This window comes from Semicossyphus pulcher, unplaced genomic scaffold (genome assembly GCF_022749685.1).
Source record: "Semicossyphus pulcher isolate SPU_LCO1_2020_fin unplaced genomic scaffold, fSemPul1.0.p SCAF_3, whole genome shotgun sequence".
Lineage (NCBI taxonomy): Eukaryota > Metazoa > Chordata > Actinopteri > Labriformes > Labridae > Semicossyphus > Semicossyphus pulcher.
Window position 1 is genome coordinate 34,456,479 of NW_027211704.1, and position 13,769 is coordinate 34,470,247.

At 40.3% G+C, this 13,769-nt stretch overlaps 2 protein-coding genes across 6 annotated transcripts; both read right to left on the reverse strand.

Moving 5' to 3' along the window:
- Nucleotides 1-179: 179 nt before the first annotated feature.
- Nucleotides 180-5,628, reverse strand: isy1 (ISY1 splicing factor homolog). Its single transcript, XM_069678513.1, has 11 exons — nucleotides 5,492-5,628; nucleotides 4,663-4,685; nucleotides 4,274-4,325; nucleotides 3,969-4,034; nucleotides 3,655-3,697; nucleotides 2,504-2,616; nucleotides 2,280-2,397; nucleotides 2,066-2,188; nucleotides 955-1,070; nucleotides 738-827; nucleotides 180-560 (listed from the first exon to the last, which is right to left on the reverse strand). The coding sequence occupies exons 1-11, from the start codon at nucleotides 5,492-5,494 to the stop codon at nucleotides 453-455; spliced, it is 855 nt and encodes a 284-aa protein (XP_069534614.1). The 5' UTR covers nucleotides 5,495-5,628; the 3' UTR covers nucleotides 180-452.
- Nucleotides 5,629-6,898: 1,270 nt separating this feature from the next.
- cnbpb (CCHC-type zinc finger, nucleic acid binding protein b) lies at nucleotides 6,899-11,455 on the reverse strand. 5 transcript variants are annotated; one of them, XM_069678003.1, is made up of 5 exons: nucleotides 11,382-11,455; nucleotides 10,334-10,444; nucleotides 9,917-9,982; nucleotides 9,340-9,538; nucleotides 6,899-7,919 (listed from the first exon to the last, which is right to left on the reverse strand). In XM_069678003.1, exons 2-5 carry the CDS (start codon nucleotides 10,434-10,436, stop codon nucleotides 7,802-7,804), a joined length of 486 nt encoding a protein of 161 aa, XP_069534104.1. In that variant the 5' UTR covers nucleotides 10,437-10,444; nucleotides 11,382-11,455; the 3' UTR covers nucleotides 6,899-7,801. The 5 variants fall into 5 exon arrangements, with proteins under 5 accessions (XP_069534104.1, XP_069534103.1, XP_069534102.1 ...); XM_069678002.1 differs by having other exon boundaries at nucleotides 10,334-10,447; nucleotides 11,382-11,447; XM_069678001.1 differs by lacking the exon at nucleotides 11,382-11,455 and adding an exon at nucleotides 10,973-11,370 and having other exon boundaries at nucleotides 10,334-10,447.
- Between the last annotated feature and the right edge of the window lie 2,314 nt (nucleotides 11,456-13,769).

The following is a 13,769-nucleotide window of genomic DNA, read 5'->3' on the forward strand; positions in this document are numbered from 1 at the left end:
TGCCTCTACGGGTCAGGGCTGTTCTGATGGCAAAAAGGGAGCTACACAATATTAGGCAGATGGTCATAATGTTATGGCTGATCAGTGTATAATAAAAAGAAATCCTTACGCCTAAAGAAAACACATGGTTCGTTTATTTAACTTGAGAATACAGTTTATTAACATGCATGTTCATCCCAAATTTATAAGGCTTCTTTAAGTAAAGATAATTAATCCAGTAAACTCTGAATAAAGTGGTTTCATGTTAAAAATCAGTGTCTCTTTGTTCATGATGACTCCAAACCTGCAGATTCCCTTCTTCATTTCAAACCAACAAAATACAACGAGAGAAACTGAGCTGAAGAACGCTTTAATATGAAACAGGCCAAGGTACAAAAATGAGCTGATATTTACATCAACAGACAGACAGTTAACACACAAACAGACAGACAGGTAACAGACAGACAGGCAGGTTAGAGCCCCAGCAGAGTTCTGGCCGTCTGACTCTGAGCCTGAAGAGTCTCGCTGGCGTAACGCTGCAACAGCTCCATCTTCTTCCTCCTGACCAGAGCCTCCTCCACCTGAGAGAGAGACAGGACGGAGAGAGAGACGGGTCAGAATCCTCACTTCTTGAAAGACCAGACTTGGTTTTAAGGTCCACATTACAATCAGGATTAAGTATCAGGTTGTGATGGTTAAGTTGTTAGGTCCTCACATGTATAGAAAGACAAGCATGTGTGTGTGTGTGTGAGTCTCACCTCTTTCTGTGAGGGAACAGGAACGTGTGCCATGAACGTGACTCCTCCCTCCTCTCCTTCCAGTTCCTCCTGGCTCTCCTCACCGTCCGGCTGCAGACGCACACAGAACAGACACATCTCTGTGAATGATTGTTTGGCTATGTTCTAAAGTTCTACAGAGTCCTTGAAACTCTTTAAAAAACCCTGGAAGCTCCTGGAATTTAAAGCGACAGTTCACCTCTTCTTTGTGGATGGTGTAGATGCTCTCCTCTTCCTCCGGCTCCTGTTGTTGTTTGTCACCTGACAGACGAGACTCCCTCTCTGTTTTCCACTTCTGCACCGCCTCCAACACAACTGCACACAATTACACACACATTCAATACAATAAACACCCAAAATATACACACTGCAAACAATAAACGACTATAAATAAATAAATGATTATGTTCAGGAGCACAAATCGCCCCCTTGTGGTTGTTTCACTACAAACCTTCATTGATCAAAATAGTCATAGAAGTAAATCTACACTGAATAAAGCAGAGCCCGTCTGGAAGGACTGCTACCTGAGGTGCTGCTAACGTTAGCTTAGCGTATTTAAAGGTTAAAGGTTTTAAAGGCTTGTTTTTAAGTAAGGATTCCTTCAGTTTCGTTGTTCACAACGTTTAAACCAGAGCTGAACTTTCCGATGAGGTCTCGTCTTTGCCAAAACAAATGAACCAGTAAATTAAAACAGGTAAAATCACTGAATTCAGAAGGTTCATGTTAAAAGTCAGTGTTTCTCAGATGAGCTTTGGCGGATACAAGAGAGGGTTCCCCATAACAAGTTGCTATTTATTCATAGATTTATTCCTTTATGTTTTTTATTGACTGACTGTCAAATTAGAGAAAAAAATTAAGTTCAAAGCCGTTCGTTCTCTGTGTGTATTTGTTTATGTGTTACAAGCTAAACCAGGCTGTACAACAATGATAGCAAACGTATGAAATTCTGAACGGTTAGCAGTTCACAGCTGATATTTTTCTTTTAAACTCTTCCGCTAGTATCTGATCAGTGTTCGGTATCGACCCATTTGCAAATTCAGGTACAGGAAGGCAAAAAAACTAAAATGATCAGAACATCATGTCACTGTTTGTTTTTCAGTCAGTTTATAGAGAACAATCTGTAAAAGCTTAATGGTAAAAATAATGAATGGATTATTAATGTACTCATCTATCCGTTTCCTGTCTGATCCCTCCTCTGCGGCTCTGCCTGAGCTTTACAAAATGTGTCATCTCAGTCGAGGGTCTGAGGATGGGTGGTGTTTGATTCAGTCTGTTTAAATAAAGTTAACTTGATTTCAGTGATTTCAAACCTTGTTTCTCGTACTGCGCCTCCAGAGGAAGCAGCACTCCGTCGTCTTCGTCTCTGTAGCCGTAGTATTCTGCGTCCACCTCCTTCATCAGCTCCGCTCTCGTCTTCCTCAGTGCTGGGGCAGCTACGGGTCACATGATAAGAGAGGACCAATCAGACGACGGTACAGCTTGATGGTTTGATATACACAGGAAGTGAAGACAAAGTCTACGTACGCTCCTTCTCAAACAGCTCTCTGACTCCAGGCAGGTCTCTGGCTGCTCCAAAGTATTTGTACCCTCGATTACCCGGAACCTCCTTCCCCTCGTGGTCCAACATCCTCGGACCGACTCTCTGAAACATGCAAAAAATCAATAACTCTGAAACACACACATTATCATCAATAACCCTAAAAACACCTGATTCCAGATACTGTTACTGGTTGAGAGTTGATATTTACCGCGTAGTCGGGTCCTCCCAGTTCTTTTATCCGAACCTCCCAGTGACCTTTTTCTCTCAGCAGCTTGTTGATCTCATCGTTCAGATCCCGAATCTTGAACTCCCCGAGACCCGCTGCACACAGACAGGGCAGAGAGAGTTAGACAGGTTCGAGAGAGAGAGAGAGACAGACAGAGACAGACAGAGAGAGAGAGAGAGAGAGAGAGAGAGAGAGAAATCATTATTGTAAATTATTGTATGTTGTTGTGGTAAATTGAATATGAGAGAGAGAGTCAGAAAGAGTAAGACCGGTTAGAGAGAGAGAGAGACGGGTCAGAAAAAGAGACAGAGGGACAGGTCACAGGGAGAGAGATCCACCGGTTAGAGAGAGCGACAGTTTGGGGGAGACTGACAGGTCATGGACAGAGAGAGAGAACGACAGGTTCTCTGACCTGTCGTGACTCTACATAAGTGTTCTGGATTTCCGTTTGAACTACACTTGTAGTCCGAGTAATAATACCAATCAACAGGCTGCAGCAAATGCAAAAAAAAAACTGCCCGTGAGGAGAGCAAAAGCAGGCGGAACATAATCCGCCGTAATGCCATCCCGACTCCCATCAGCGTTATCTGACGCCGATTAGGCTTCTTATTAATCTCTATAAACAGACATCTACATGCTAACAGCTAACAATCTGTTCTAGATCAAAAATTAACTTGAGATGAATTCCCTTGAGGCTGTGTCACGAAAGCTGTTCAGCGTTCAGATTTCCTGACTTCCTCGAATGCATCAGATCAATCCACGCTCCGTTCAACAAACGAGCATTTTGAAGTTTTCTGCTCCTCGAGGACAGACCTGACAAAGCTTGAATTTTTACTTCTTACAAATCTGCATCATGAAGTTGAACTTTCGGCGAAGGCAAGACCCGTTAATAACGAGTAAATCACAAGAGAACGGTTTCTCTTTCTGTAACAATGCAGCACACGGAAAAGGAAGTCTCGATGGGAAGTCATTTATCGCTTACCGCCCGGCACGTTCTGCGGTGTGCCCAGAGACTATATCGTCTCAGACTACAGCTGATGGGTTCCAAGATTGGAGAGGGACAGACAGGTTAAAGAGAGAGAGAGAGAGAGAGAGAGAACAGAGAGAGACCTGTTGGGGTACAGGAAACTCACCATTCTGTATCTGAGCCACTTTCTTTGAGATCTCACTGATGATCTGAAACATTCAAACACAAATGTTAGTTCTGTTTTCATGATGAACTGTGTGAGAAAATACCTGATTCTTCTGGACAGAAGCCAACTACAACTCCCAGGATGCATGTCACTAACAAACAGCCACAGAGCTTAGTTAGGTTCTCATGTTAGCTATGAGCTGAATCTCAAAAACATGAAGCGGTATGACTGAGTAACAAAGCAAACATCAGGAAGTAGAGCTAACGCTAGAGGAAGTACATTTTATATCCCACTCCGGACTGTGGAGTTTTTACCTGTCGTCTCCATTTCTCCGCTTTAGGGAGTTCATTGCACTCTGAAGCCAGAAAAGGTCTCCTCTCCTGCAGACAGACAGGTAGGTTAGAGACAGACAGACAGATGTTTTTTTGACCTGCAATTCCTGAAAACAAAACTGGACCATAATTTGACAGCATTTCAACAGATTACTTTCTTTAGCTGCCTTAAAGGAACATTCTGTAGTATTTTTTGGCCTTTAAATTTAGTAGTTTTTCCGGCCTTTGGGATAATTACACAGAAGTCCAAATCAGAACTTAGAGATGAAAACAGAGTAGAACCTGACCTTGACTTTCCCCTCCTCCAGCTGAGCCTGCCTGAAACGAGCCAGAGCCGTCCTGAGATACAAAGCAGAGGAACACGGTTAGACACAGCAGAACCACAGCAGAACATGAGCACTGGAAGTGAGAGTCAGGACAAACAGCTGATGGCGTGTTTGGGGTTCTTTAACAAGAGAATCAATGTTTCAGACACAGAAAAGTTAGGTTAGTTCTAATAAAATTAATTCCACATTGAAGAAGAAATTATTATTTGTTCTCTGACAGATATTACAAACTTTTTGCAACTATGACTTTCTGTCAGTTCATAACATGAGAACCAAAATTATGAGAAGTCAAAATAATAAACAGTATTGGTCCACACACAGATATTACACAGACAGTACAGAGTACTTACATGGCCTTCTCTGCATTTCTCGCCTGTATAAAACAGACACAAAAGTTAAACACAAACTGAAACTGTAGTTTTACATATCTATAGGTCATATTTTCGTTTCATTTTCTCTATATTTTATTTAAAAAAACACTTTAATCTCTGAAAGAAAGTGAACTGACCAAAATAAAGCCAAGACATAGCAGCTGCAGCCAACCCACACCAGACTCCATTCAAAATCTGGCACTTTATCTCTGACTATGTGTTTGATTTTTGTCAAGTCAAAGTTTATTTATAAAGCACATTTAAAACAACCATGGTTGACCAAAGTGCTATACAGGCTTAAAAAACAATATCTAATCATTTCTGACTACCTGAACAACTTTTATGACTTTGTGTTAATTGGTCAACAGTTCTGGAGAGTTCCTCGGAGCCGATCACTTCATTTAAAATGCCAATTATTAGCACTTAAAACACATAAAAATAATGTTTAGTCTGGAGCAGTTGTATTATCTTAGTTGATACATGAATTAAACTATTACTTTGAGATAAAATGAATCTCGAGCCATCTCACACCAGACTCCATTCTAAATCCAGGTACTTTATCACTGAGTGAGTGTCTGAGCTCAGAGACCGTTTAAAGAAGACTATCCACTTCTTACCAATGTCTTCTGAAAAGTTCGTCATAGTGAAAATGTTTTATTCATTTAATAACCACAAACATTACTGAACGGATCCGTTAGCCGCCAATAGCAGCTAATAAGCTACACTCTGGCTAAAAGGTTAGCATTCTACGCTGTGTATCAGTGGTAATAATGTCAGAGTCAGACTGAATATCCGCTCCGCTTCTTACCATCTCTGCAGATGATTTTTATCTCTTTAGGAAGAATCCAGTTAACAGCAGGAAACTTTATTCTCAAACGATCACTACACGCCGACACAAACAGGAAGTACTTCTCTGACTTCTTCTCCTGTTTCCGGATCTGTGACGTCTCTATCGCTCCATTACTGCCACCTACTGGAGGAGACTATACCACATCCACAAATCAAATTCAGAATCAGCTTTATTGGCCATGTATGTACACACAGAAGGAATTTGACTTCGGTTTAACTTCGCTCTCTATGTACAAGCATTAAACGTTAAATATCAAACTAAATTCAATGACAGGGTGGTTTCAATGTTTCTGAAGTATTCTTTACTGTTTTAAGAATGAACTCAGTGAATATGTGGAAACAATAAAATATTCAAGGAACTATAAAGCTAAATGAGGTGTTTTACACCACCTTTGTGACCCTGCAAGATGGATACTGAAGCAAATTTCACTGAATTCTTGCTGAATTGTCCATTGATATTTTCTTTCACCGGCTTCATGTTATTCATATTTCAATTTATGTGTCTGTGTATGTTCTCCATGTATTGTATGCAAATTTAGTCGACTCCAGGGTCCATTTTTTTCTTTACAGTGAAATAAAAATTCGAAATAAATTTAAATAAATAAATACATGTTAACAAATGTAATTATGTTAATCATTAACAATTAAATCACATTCAATGTAACAGAGAAAATTAAATAATATCATAAAAATACATATAAAAACATTATGTCATGTACGGCACAATTTGACATATCAAGTTAACGCATTTCAAGTCCATGTGGATGAGAAGTTCTTAAATTTACTCAAATCTTTCCTTTTAGATGAGATGCCAGACAAGGGAATTTCCCTTTGGGGATCAATAAAGTTATTGTTATTGTTATTATTGTTACTTAGGTTCATACCAATTGAGCAAACTCATTCTGCTAATATTGACCATGTGATATGGTTAAATGCTTGTTTTTATCAACAGTTTTGACTAAATCAGACATGGGGTTCCGCAAGGCTCCATCCTAGGGCTCTTTTTAATGTAAAAGCTTCCAACTGCCAAAATATACAAAAAATATAATACAAAATAATACATGTATTAATCAATCATACTTCTATGTGCTGCACATCTGTATTAAAAGTCATTTCTCATTTATTACAAAAATAGTAATGATAGTCCCTGCGTGGCATCTCAAATGAAACATCCAAATTAGTGTTAAAAACTAAACTTAGTCTTACAATGAGCATTTTTCTCACTGCAAAATTTAGATATTTTCTTTTAAAGTTATCTTTTAAATCCAGTTAATATATTTTGTATTTATGTTTTAATATATGACCTGTTCTTTCTCATGTAAAGCTCTTTAGCTCCTTGTTGAATGGTGCTGTGAAAATAAACCTGACCTTCCTTTGCAGAATTACAGAACTTTCCATGTGTGTTTGTGTTGTTGTGAAATAAGCTGAACAGACAGGAGTTTGTCCCTTCATCCTCCTCCATGTTTTTATTGTCAGGTTAAACTTACAGGCTGCAGTACAACCAAATGACATTTTTATAGTAGCTCTATATGATATATTGTAGAAAAATAACATTTGGATTTTTCTGTGAAAACATTCTCCTCTTTCCAAACCTAAAATTGACTTTTTTTTTTGCGTGTTTTATCATTGTAATAATTACTCTCCATCAAAGAGTCGCTCCATGAGGTCCAAACAGCAACAAAAAGCACCTTTAAAATATTTATAATTGATGTTCCTTTTGTCGTCTCCTGTTACCTGCTCTGACTGGATCTTTCGTTCCCCCATGATGCAATGATGTGGTCAGATCTGTGATTTGATTGGCTGTTTGCTGAAGTCGGAGCCAATCACGTGTCTTTCAGTCAAACTTTGTTTTGTCCAGAAAAAGAAAATGAAGTTAATCACCATGTTGGAAGAAAGAAACTTTTGTCAAACATTTCTCTGTTGAAGCCCCGCCCTCTTTAGGACAGTGAGGAGGGGCTTACCTTTTTTTAAATCACTCTACTCTCTCAGCCAATCGGCTGTGCAGAAAGGATTCTTAAACAAAGCTTTGTACATGATGACACTGCTACCAAACTAAAAACACAAATTCTGGTTTTTCTTTTAAAAATGCAGAAGAAATCTGTTTTTGTTTTATAGTGTCCACCCTTTTCCTTCCTCAGCCTGCTCTGATTGGCTGCTGTGAGGCTGACTGACAGGCCTCCAGGCCAATGAGAAGAGGAGGATCACAGAGAAAGAATAATGAGAAAGAAAGAAGAGATAAAAGAGGGTGAGGTCGAGGTTTGGGTGGCAGCTAGGCGGTGGCCTCGATGGTGCACTCCTTGGCCAGGTGACCCGACTTCCCGCAGTTATAGCAGTTCAACTCCGACGCCTTGCTGCAGTGCACCGCAACGTGGCCAATCTCCCCACACCTGCAGCAAACACATCCACTGCTAACACTGCTAGCTCTGCTTCAACTGGTTTCTCTTAGAAACCAGCAAGTACAACACACACTGAAACTAACCTGTCTTTTTCTTAAACCTTCACTGCAGTTAGCTTACCTGTAACTATTAGCTTATTTGTAGCTTAACTTTACTTGAAGCGTTTATTTTATATACAGTATTAGTTTACCTGTAGTTGTTAGCTACCCCAAGAATACATTTACTTGTAATAGTTTGCTTACCTGTCACATAAATTTACATGTAGCATTTAGCTTACCTGTAGCTAAAGTTACTCGTAGCATAAATTGTCCTGCAGCTGTAAGATTACCAATAGCAATAGTTTAGCGCTAGCTGTTAGCCTACCTGTAGCTGTTAATTTACCTGTAGCAATTAGTTATTTTGTTGTTGTTACTGTACCTGCAGCTGTTAGCTTTCTTGTAACATTATTCACCCGCTGCTGTTAGCTCACCTGTAGCAATTAGCTTACTTGAAGATATTTCTTTCCCTGTACCTGTGAGTTCACCAGTAGCTGTTAGCTTGCCTGTAGCATTACTTTATCGGTAGTTGTTAGCATACCCGTAGTATACGTTGAATTGTAGACGTTAGCTTACCTGTAACATTAGTTTACCTCTAGCTGTTATCGTAATAAATTTACCGCATTTATTCACTTAGAACTGTAAAACTCCCAATAGCATAAATTTACTGGAAGCTGGAAGCCTACCTGAAGCTGAAAGCAATACGTTTATTAATGTGTTAATTTACCTGTCGCAGTAAGTTTACCTGTAGTTGTTGGTTGACCCATAGCTGTTATCTTACCTGAAACATTAGTTTCCTGTTGCTGTTGGCTCACCTGTAGCAAATGGCTTACTTGAAGCTATTTGTTTACCTGTACCTGTGAGCTAACCTGTAGCTGTTAGTTTACCTGTGGCATCACGTTACTTATTGATCAGTTAACCTTTAGTATTAGTTTACCTGTAGTTGTTAGTTTGCCCGTAGCATCAGTTTAACTGTAGTAATAGTTCACCTGTAGTTGTTAGCTTACCTGTAGCATCAGTTTACCTTTAGTATTAGCTTACCTGTAGTTGACAGCATACCTGAAGCATCAGTTTTACTCTAGTAATAGTATACTTTAGTATGAGTTTACCTGTAGCATCAGTTTACCTTAAGTGCTAGTTTACCTGTAGTTGATAGCATACCTGTAGCATCAGTGTAACTGTGGTATTCGGTTAAATGTACTATTAGTTTACCTGTAGCTGTTAGTTGACGAGCAGCTCTTATTTTTCCTGTAACATCTGTTTACCTGTCATATTAGTTTAGCTATAGTATTAATTTACCTGTAGTATTGGTTCACCTGTTACTGTTAATTGTAGCATTGGTTTAACTGAAGAATTTGAGGTAGTCGTAGTATTACCTGTAGCATTTGACCTTCTCGCAGCATTTCTGGATGTGTCCGAAGCCACCGCAGGAGTAGCATTTCTGCTCGTGGGCGTGGTTGCAGTCTCGGGCCATATGTCCAGCCTTCCCACAGTTGTAGCACAGCTGCTCTCGCTCCTTCTTAGGCTCCTTGCAGTCTCTGGAGATGTGACCTCCTCTCCCGCAGTTATAACAGGCTGCAGGGGCGACAGGGTCTTCTAATGTCACGTCATACAGCTTTATACGTTAACATCAAAACTTATTTACTAGGAGCTCTCCTGATACACACTCAGAGCCGGGTTCAAACTGCCTTCAGTCGTAAAGGATCTTTTAAAGTAAGTGTATGTGTTTCTTTTAAAGTAAGTGTATGTGTTCATGTGTTAAGGAGTTCGAATGTGTTTAAAACAGAATAAAGCCTTTAGTGTCTCCAAAGGATGCTTACTTATCCAGCCATCTTGAGTCTGACAGTGTTACTGAGTCACATAAAGGCTCTGTCAATGGTTGTTTTACAAGTCCACACCTGTACTTTAAAGAGCAGGTAGGAATTTACAGGGTGTTTGCGTGTGTGTTCTCACCGTCCTCAGTCCTCTCACAGTCTCTGGCGACATGTCCGAGTTCCCCACAGCGATAACAGAACAGATCTGAAACACACAAAGGTTAAGGACATTAGTTTAGTAGTTTACGTTTTAAAGCTTTGGGATCTACTCACTACTCCTCTAGATTTATCTAACACTTATCTCATGTTGTTGGTTAACATATAAACTAGATGTTTACATATATCAGTAAAGGTTTTGCACATGCACACAGTCTCTTTAAAAAAACTTTTCTGAAGGCTGGGAGCTCATTCTCAGCTTTGCATGTGGAATATCTCCACCATCAAACCACTTATATTTATTACAACAATGTATGCTGTATTATAACATAAGATTATTTTAATTTTAAAACATATTTATTATAATACAATATAATATAATGATGTACGTTGGTGTCACCTTTGCCTCTGCCGCGTCCTTTGCCTCTCCCTCGGCCACCACTCGGACAGTTCTTCACCCAGTGACCACTGCGGCCACAACCGAAACACTCACTAGTGCTCATCACCACGACTACTGGACAGACAGACAGGCAGATAGAGATCAGATAGAGACACAGACAGGCAGATAGAGATCAGATAGAGAGACAGACATAGAGAGGGAGAGTGTAAATGTCTCCTCTACATATCACCCTAACATTACACAGACCAACATCTACTCTGATGAACAGGTGAGTCCATGTTGCTGATAGAGACAAACTGGACTGAGCTTTAATAACTGGATTACAATAACAAACCATTATTATGTCAAAGCTGACGTCTTGTTTGACCATCAGTCCAGGAGAGTCTCGGTTCACTGTGAAATAAAACTCTGACACACTGAAGGAAGTGACAGCAGAGGATGATGATGGCTGCTAATGTTTGCTGTAAACTTTATTTACAGCTGCGGTGTAATAACAGTCTCCTGTGGCTGCTGACGGACTGATGAGTTCAGGTGAAACTTGTTTTTTTGTACATTTCAGCTCTTGTGTCTGCAATAAATGCACTGTTATTGTCACTGTTTGTTAAAGTTTTTTGGAGATAACGTCGATGTCTCTGTTACCTCCACTTAAAGCTAACGGTTTGTTATTGTGAATCAGCATCCCCCAGAGGCAGCACCGCCCCCTTGGTTTCTCACGGCCTGATGCCGCTAACAGTCGGCTCTCTGCGGCCACCAGCTGGAGGTTCCGCTCCGGGATGAACTTCGCTTCGTCCGGACGGACGGTTCCTCCTCCGGCCCTGTGTGCGGCGAGAGGCGGCCTGTAATGAGGTCCATAGCTGTCTTACTGTCAGCTAGTATGCTAGCAGGTTAGCATATGTTCCACAGCGGATTTAACAGCAGGAGATTGTCCGCTCCGCGGCGCCTCCTCTCCGCATGAATCACACCGGGGCGGAGCGACACCGCAGCCCGGCGGCGGCAAGCCTGCTTCGGGGAGAAAAGAGCAGATTGATCGGCCGGAGCTCAAACTCACCTCAGACCCCAAAACTGTGTTTGTTTTCTATTCTCTGCGCCACACGCGGTCTGCACACGGTCCCTCCCTCACACACACACGCACACACACACACACACACACACACACACACACACACACACACACACATTGACACACGCAAGTTGTGCTGCGTTCAGTTTCCGTCGGAAATGTCAAATAACATTTATTACAACATAAGTTTGGTTTACTACTACTACTAGGCCTACATCTACTAATACTAATTATGATAATGTTAAAGACTACTGTCCCAAGACAGAGTGTTGGACCTTGTGGAGCTCCGTCATTAACTTTGGCCTGAATCAAAGATTCATCATTAACCTGCAGAAAGGATTAAACCAGCCCACTCATTAATGTACAGTTACTTTAGTTGTGGTTGACAGCCTGTTGATGAAGACGGATTGATCATATCTACCAAAGGGTGATAATCACAGATGACAGGATGATGATTCCCCCAGCCACTGGGTTCAAGGGTCACTGAATAGTATAATTACTTTATAATACTGATATTATGCTAAGATATGTGAATTAGACTCTATGGCCTTCACAGTCAGAAGATCTCAACCCAGCTGAACACCAGAGACAGACTTTGGATGTCAGTTTCAGACAGCGCTCTCCACCAGCAACGTCAAAGACCAACTGAGAAGATGTCTGCTTGTAAGTCGTTCATCCCTCCAGTAGAGAAGTTCTTGTCTAATACTACTATAACTGCTGTCACTACCACAAGAGTCTACTCATAATACTACATTATTCCTATTAGTACTTCTACTACCTCTACTACTACTATGACTACTACTAATAATGTGACTACAACTACTTTTTCAACTACTACTTAAAGTACTACCACAACTTCTTCTGCCACTACTATAACTGCTGTCACTACCACAAGTAGTAGTAAGAGTCTAACACCACTGCTGATAATACTACATTCTTACTATTAGTAGTAAGGCTACTAATACTACTACTAGCATTATAACTACTTAAACTTCTACTACTACTTCTACAACAAATCTACTGTCAAACTGCTTCTACTACAAGTAAAACTACTCATTCACTGCTACTAAAACTACTAGTACTACAATTACTACTAATAATACTTCTATTAATACTATTTTACTACTCCAACAACAATCACTACCACAACTACAATTACAATAACTTCTACTAGGTCTATTAAAACAACAACTACCACCACAAATAACCACTACAACAACTATTACTGAAGTACTTTACCTACCACCTCCTTCACAGCATCTTCCGTCTGTACAGCTTTATGTCCTTTAGATTTTCATATATCTATTTTCTTAAGGTCACTTTGTGGATTTCTCCTCTTTTGAACTTTCAAAGGAAGAAATATTGAAACTGAGATTGTTTGGGGGCGGGGCTTCACAGTCACCTAGAGGTGGGCGGGGCCTCACAGCCAGCAGGTTAATGGATTACTGATTACTGTCCGGATGTGAAGCTGTCAAAGGTCACAGACTGAGAGTGTACAAACAACCTTCAACAGCACACCTGTCCGGCTACATGGAAAGGTCATGACCTCTGTGAAAAGAGACGATCTGCTTCAGGAAACAAGACGGACACACTTTTAACTGGGCTGAGGATTAAAGCGAAGAGGAAAGGAACACTTCAACAAACACCAGGTGAGTTTTTAACTTCATTAATCTTCTGTTCAGCCTCTAGCCCGAGCCACAAGACAGAGGAAGAGTTCAAACAAACTTAAACATTGTTTTTAATCAGTGTGCTTCTCTTTCTCAGTGCGATAACTTCCATGTGAGTCAGGAGAAAACACGTTTTGTATTAACTCACAGGTAAATAAACTTCAGGTGATTGTTAAACACGAACTGTCTGTGATGTGAAACCATCAGCAGCAGGTGTATGGAGTCAGGAGTGCCATGGAAAAGAATACATCTGTAAAAATAAATATAAATGTGCAAATACAACGAGAGGAAAGAATAAATATATATATATAAGTATATATGATATATATATTTATTTGTTCTTTTATTTCTCTGCATATTTATATATGCATTTTAAAATACATATATTGATATAATTCATGCATACAAATTGTTTTATCTTTTCTGTATTTATAAATAAATAATTTATTTATTTGTTGGTTCTCCTGACCGTTCTTCTGTTTATTTCTTTGCTAGTTCTCCCTCTGGTTGTCCAGCTGGTTCTCCCTCTGGTTCTCCCTCTGGTTGTCCTGCTGGTTCTCCCTCTGGTTGTCCTGCTGGTTCTCCCTCTGGTTCTCCCTCTGGTTGTCCTGCTGGTTGTCCTGCTGGTTCTCCCTCTGGTTCTCCCTCTGCTGTCCTGCTGGTTCTCCCTCTGGTTCTCCCTCTGCTGTCCTGCTGGTTCTCCCTCTGG

What these genes read in the sequence shown, in the direction of transcription:
- isy1 (XM_069678513.1), bottom strand. An exon ending in AGAAATGCAGAGAAGGCCAT is followed by an intron (nt 4,326 to 4,662) that starts GTAAGTACTCTG and finishes TTTGTATCTCAG; the next exon opens with GACGGCTCTGGCTCGTTTCA. An exon ending in CGGAGAAATGGAGACGACAG is followed by an intron (nt 3,698 to 3,968) that starts GTAAAAACTCCA and finishes TGAATGTTTCAG; the next exon opens with ATCATCAGTGAGATCTCAAA.
- cnbpb (XM_069678001.1), bottom strand. Translation starts at nt 11,012, where the DNA reads ATGCTGATTCACAATAACAAACCGTTAGCTTTAAGTGGAG. An exon ending in AGGACGCGGCAGAGGCAAAG is followed by an intron (nt 9,983 to 10,333) that starts GTGACACCAACG and finishes TGTGTGTTTCAG; the next exon opens with ATCTGTTCTGTTATCGCTGT. An exon ending in CTGTGAGAGGACTGAGGACG is followed by an intron (nt 9,539 to 9,916) that starts GTGAGAACACAC and finishes TCGCCCCTGCAG; the next exon opens with CCTGTTATAACTGCGGGAGA.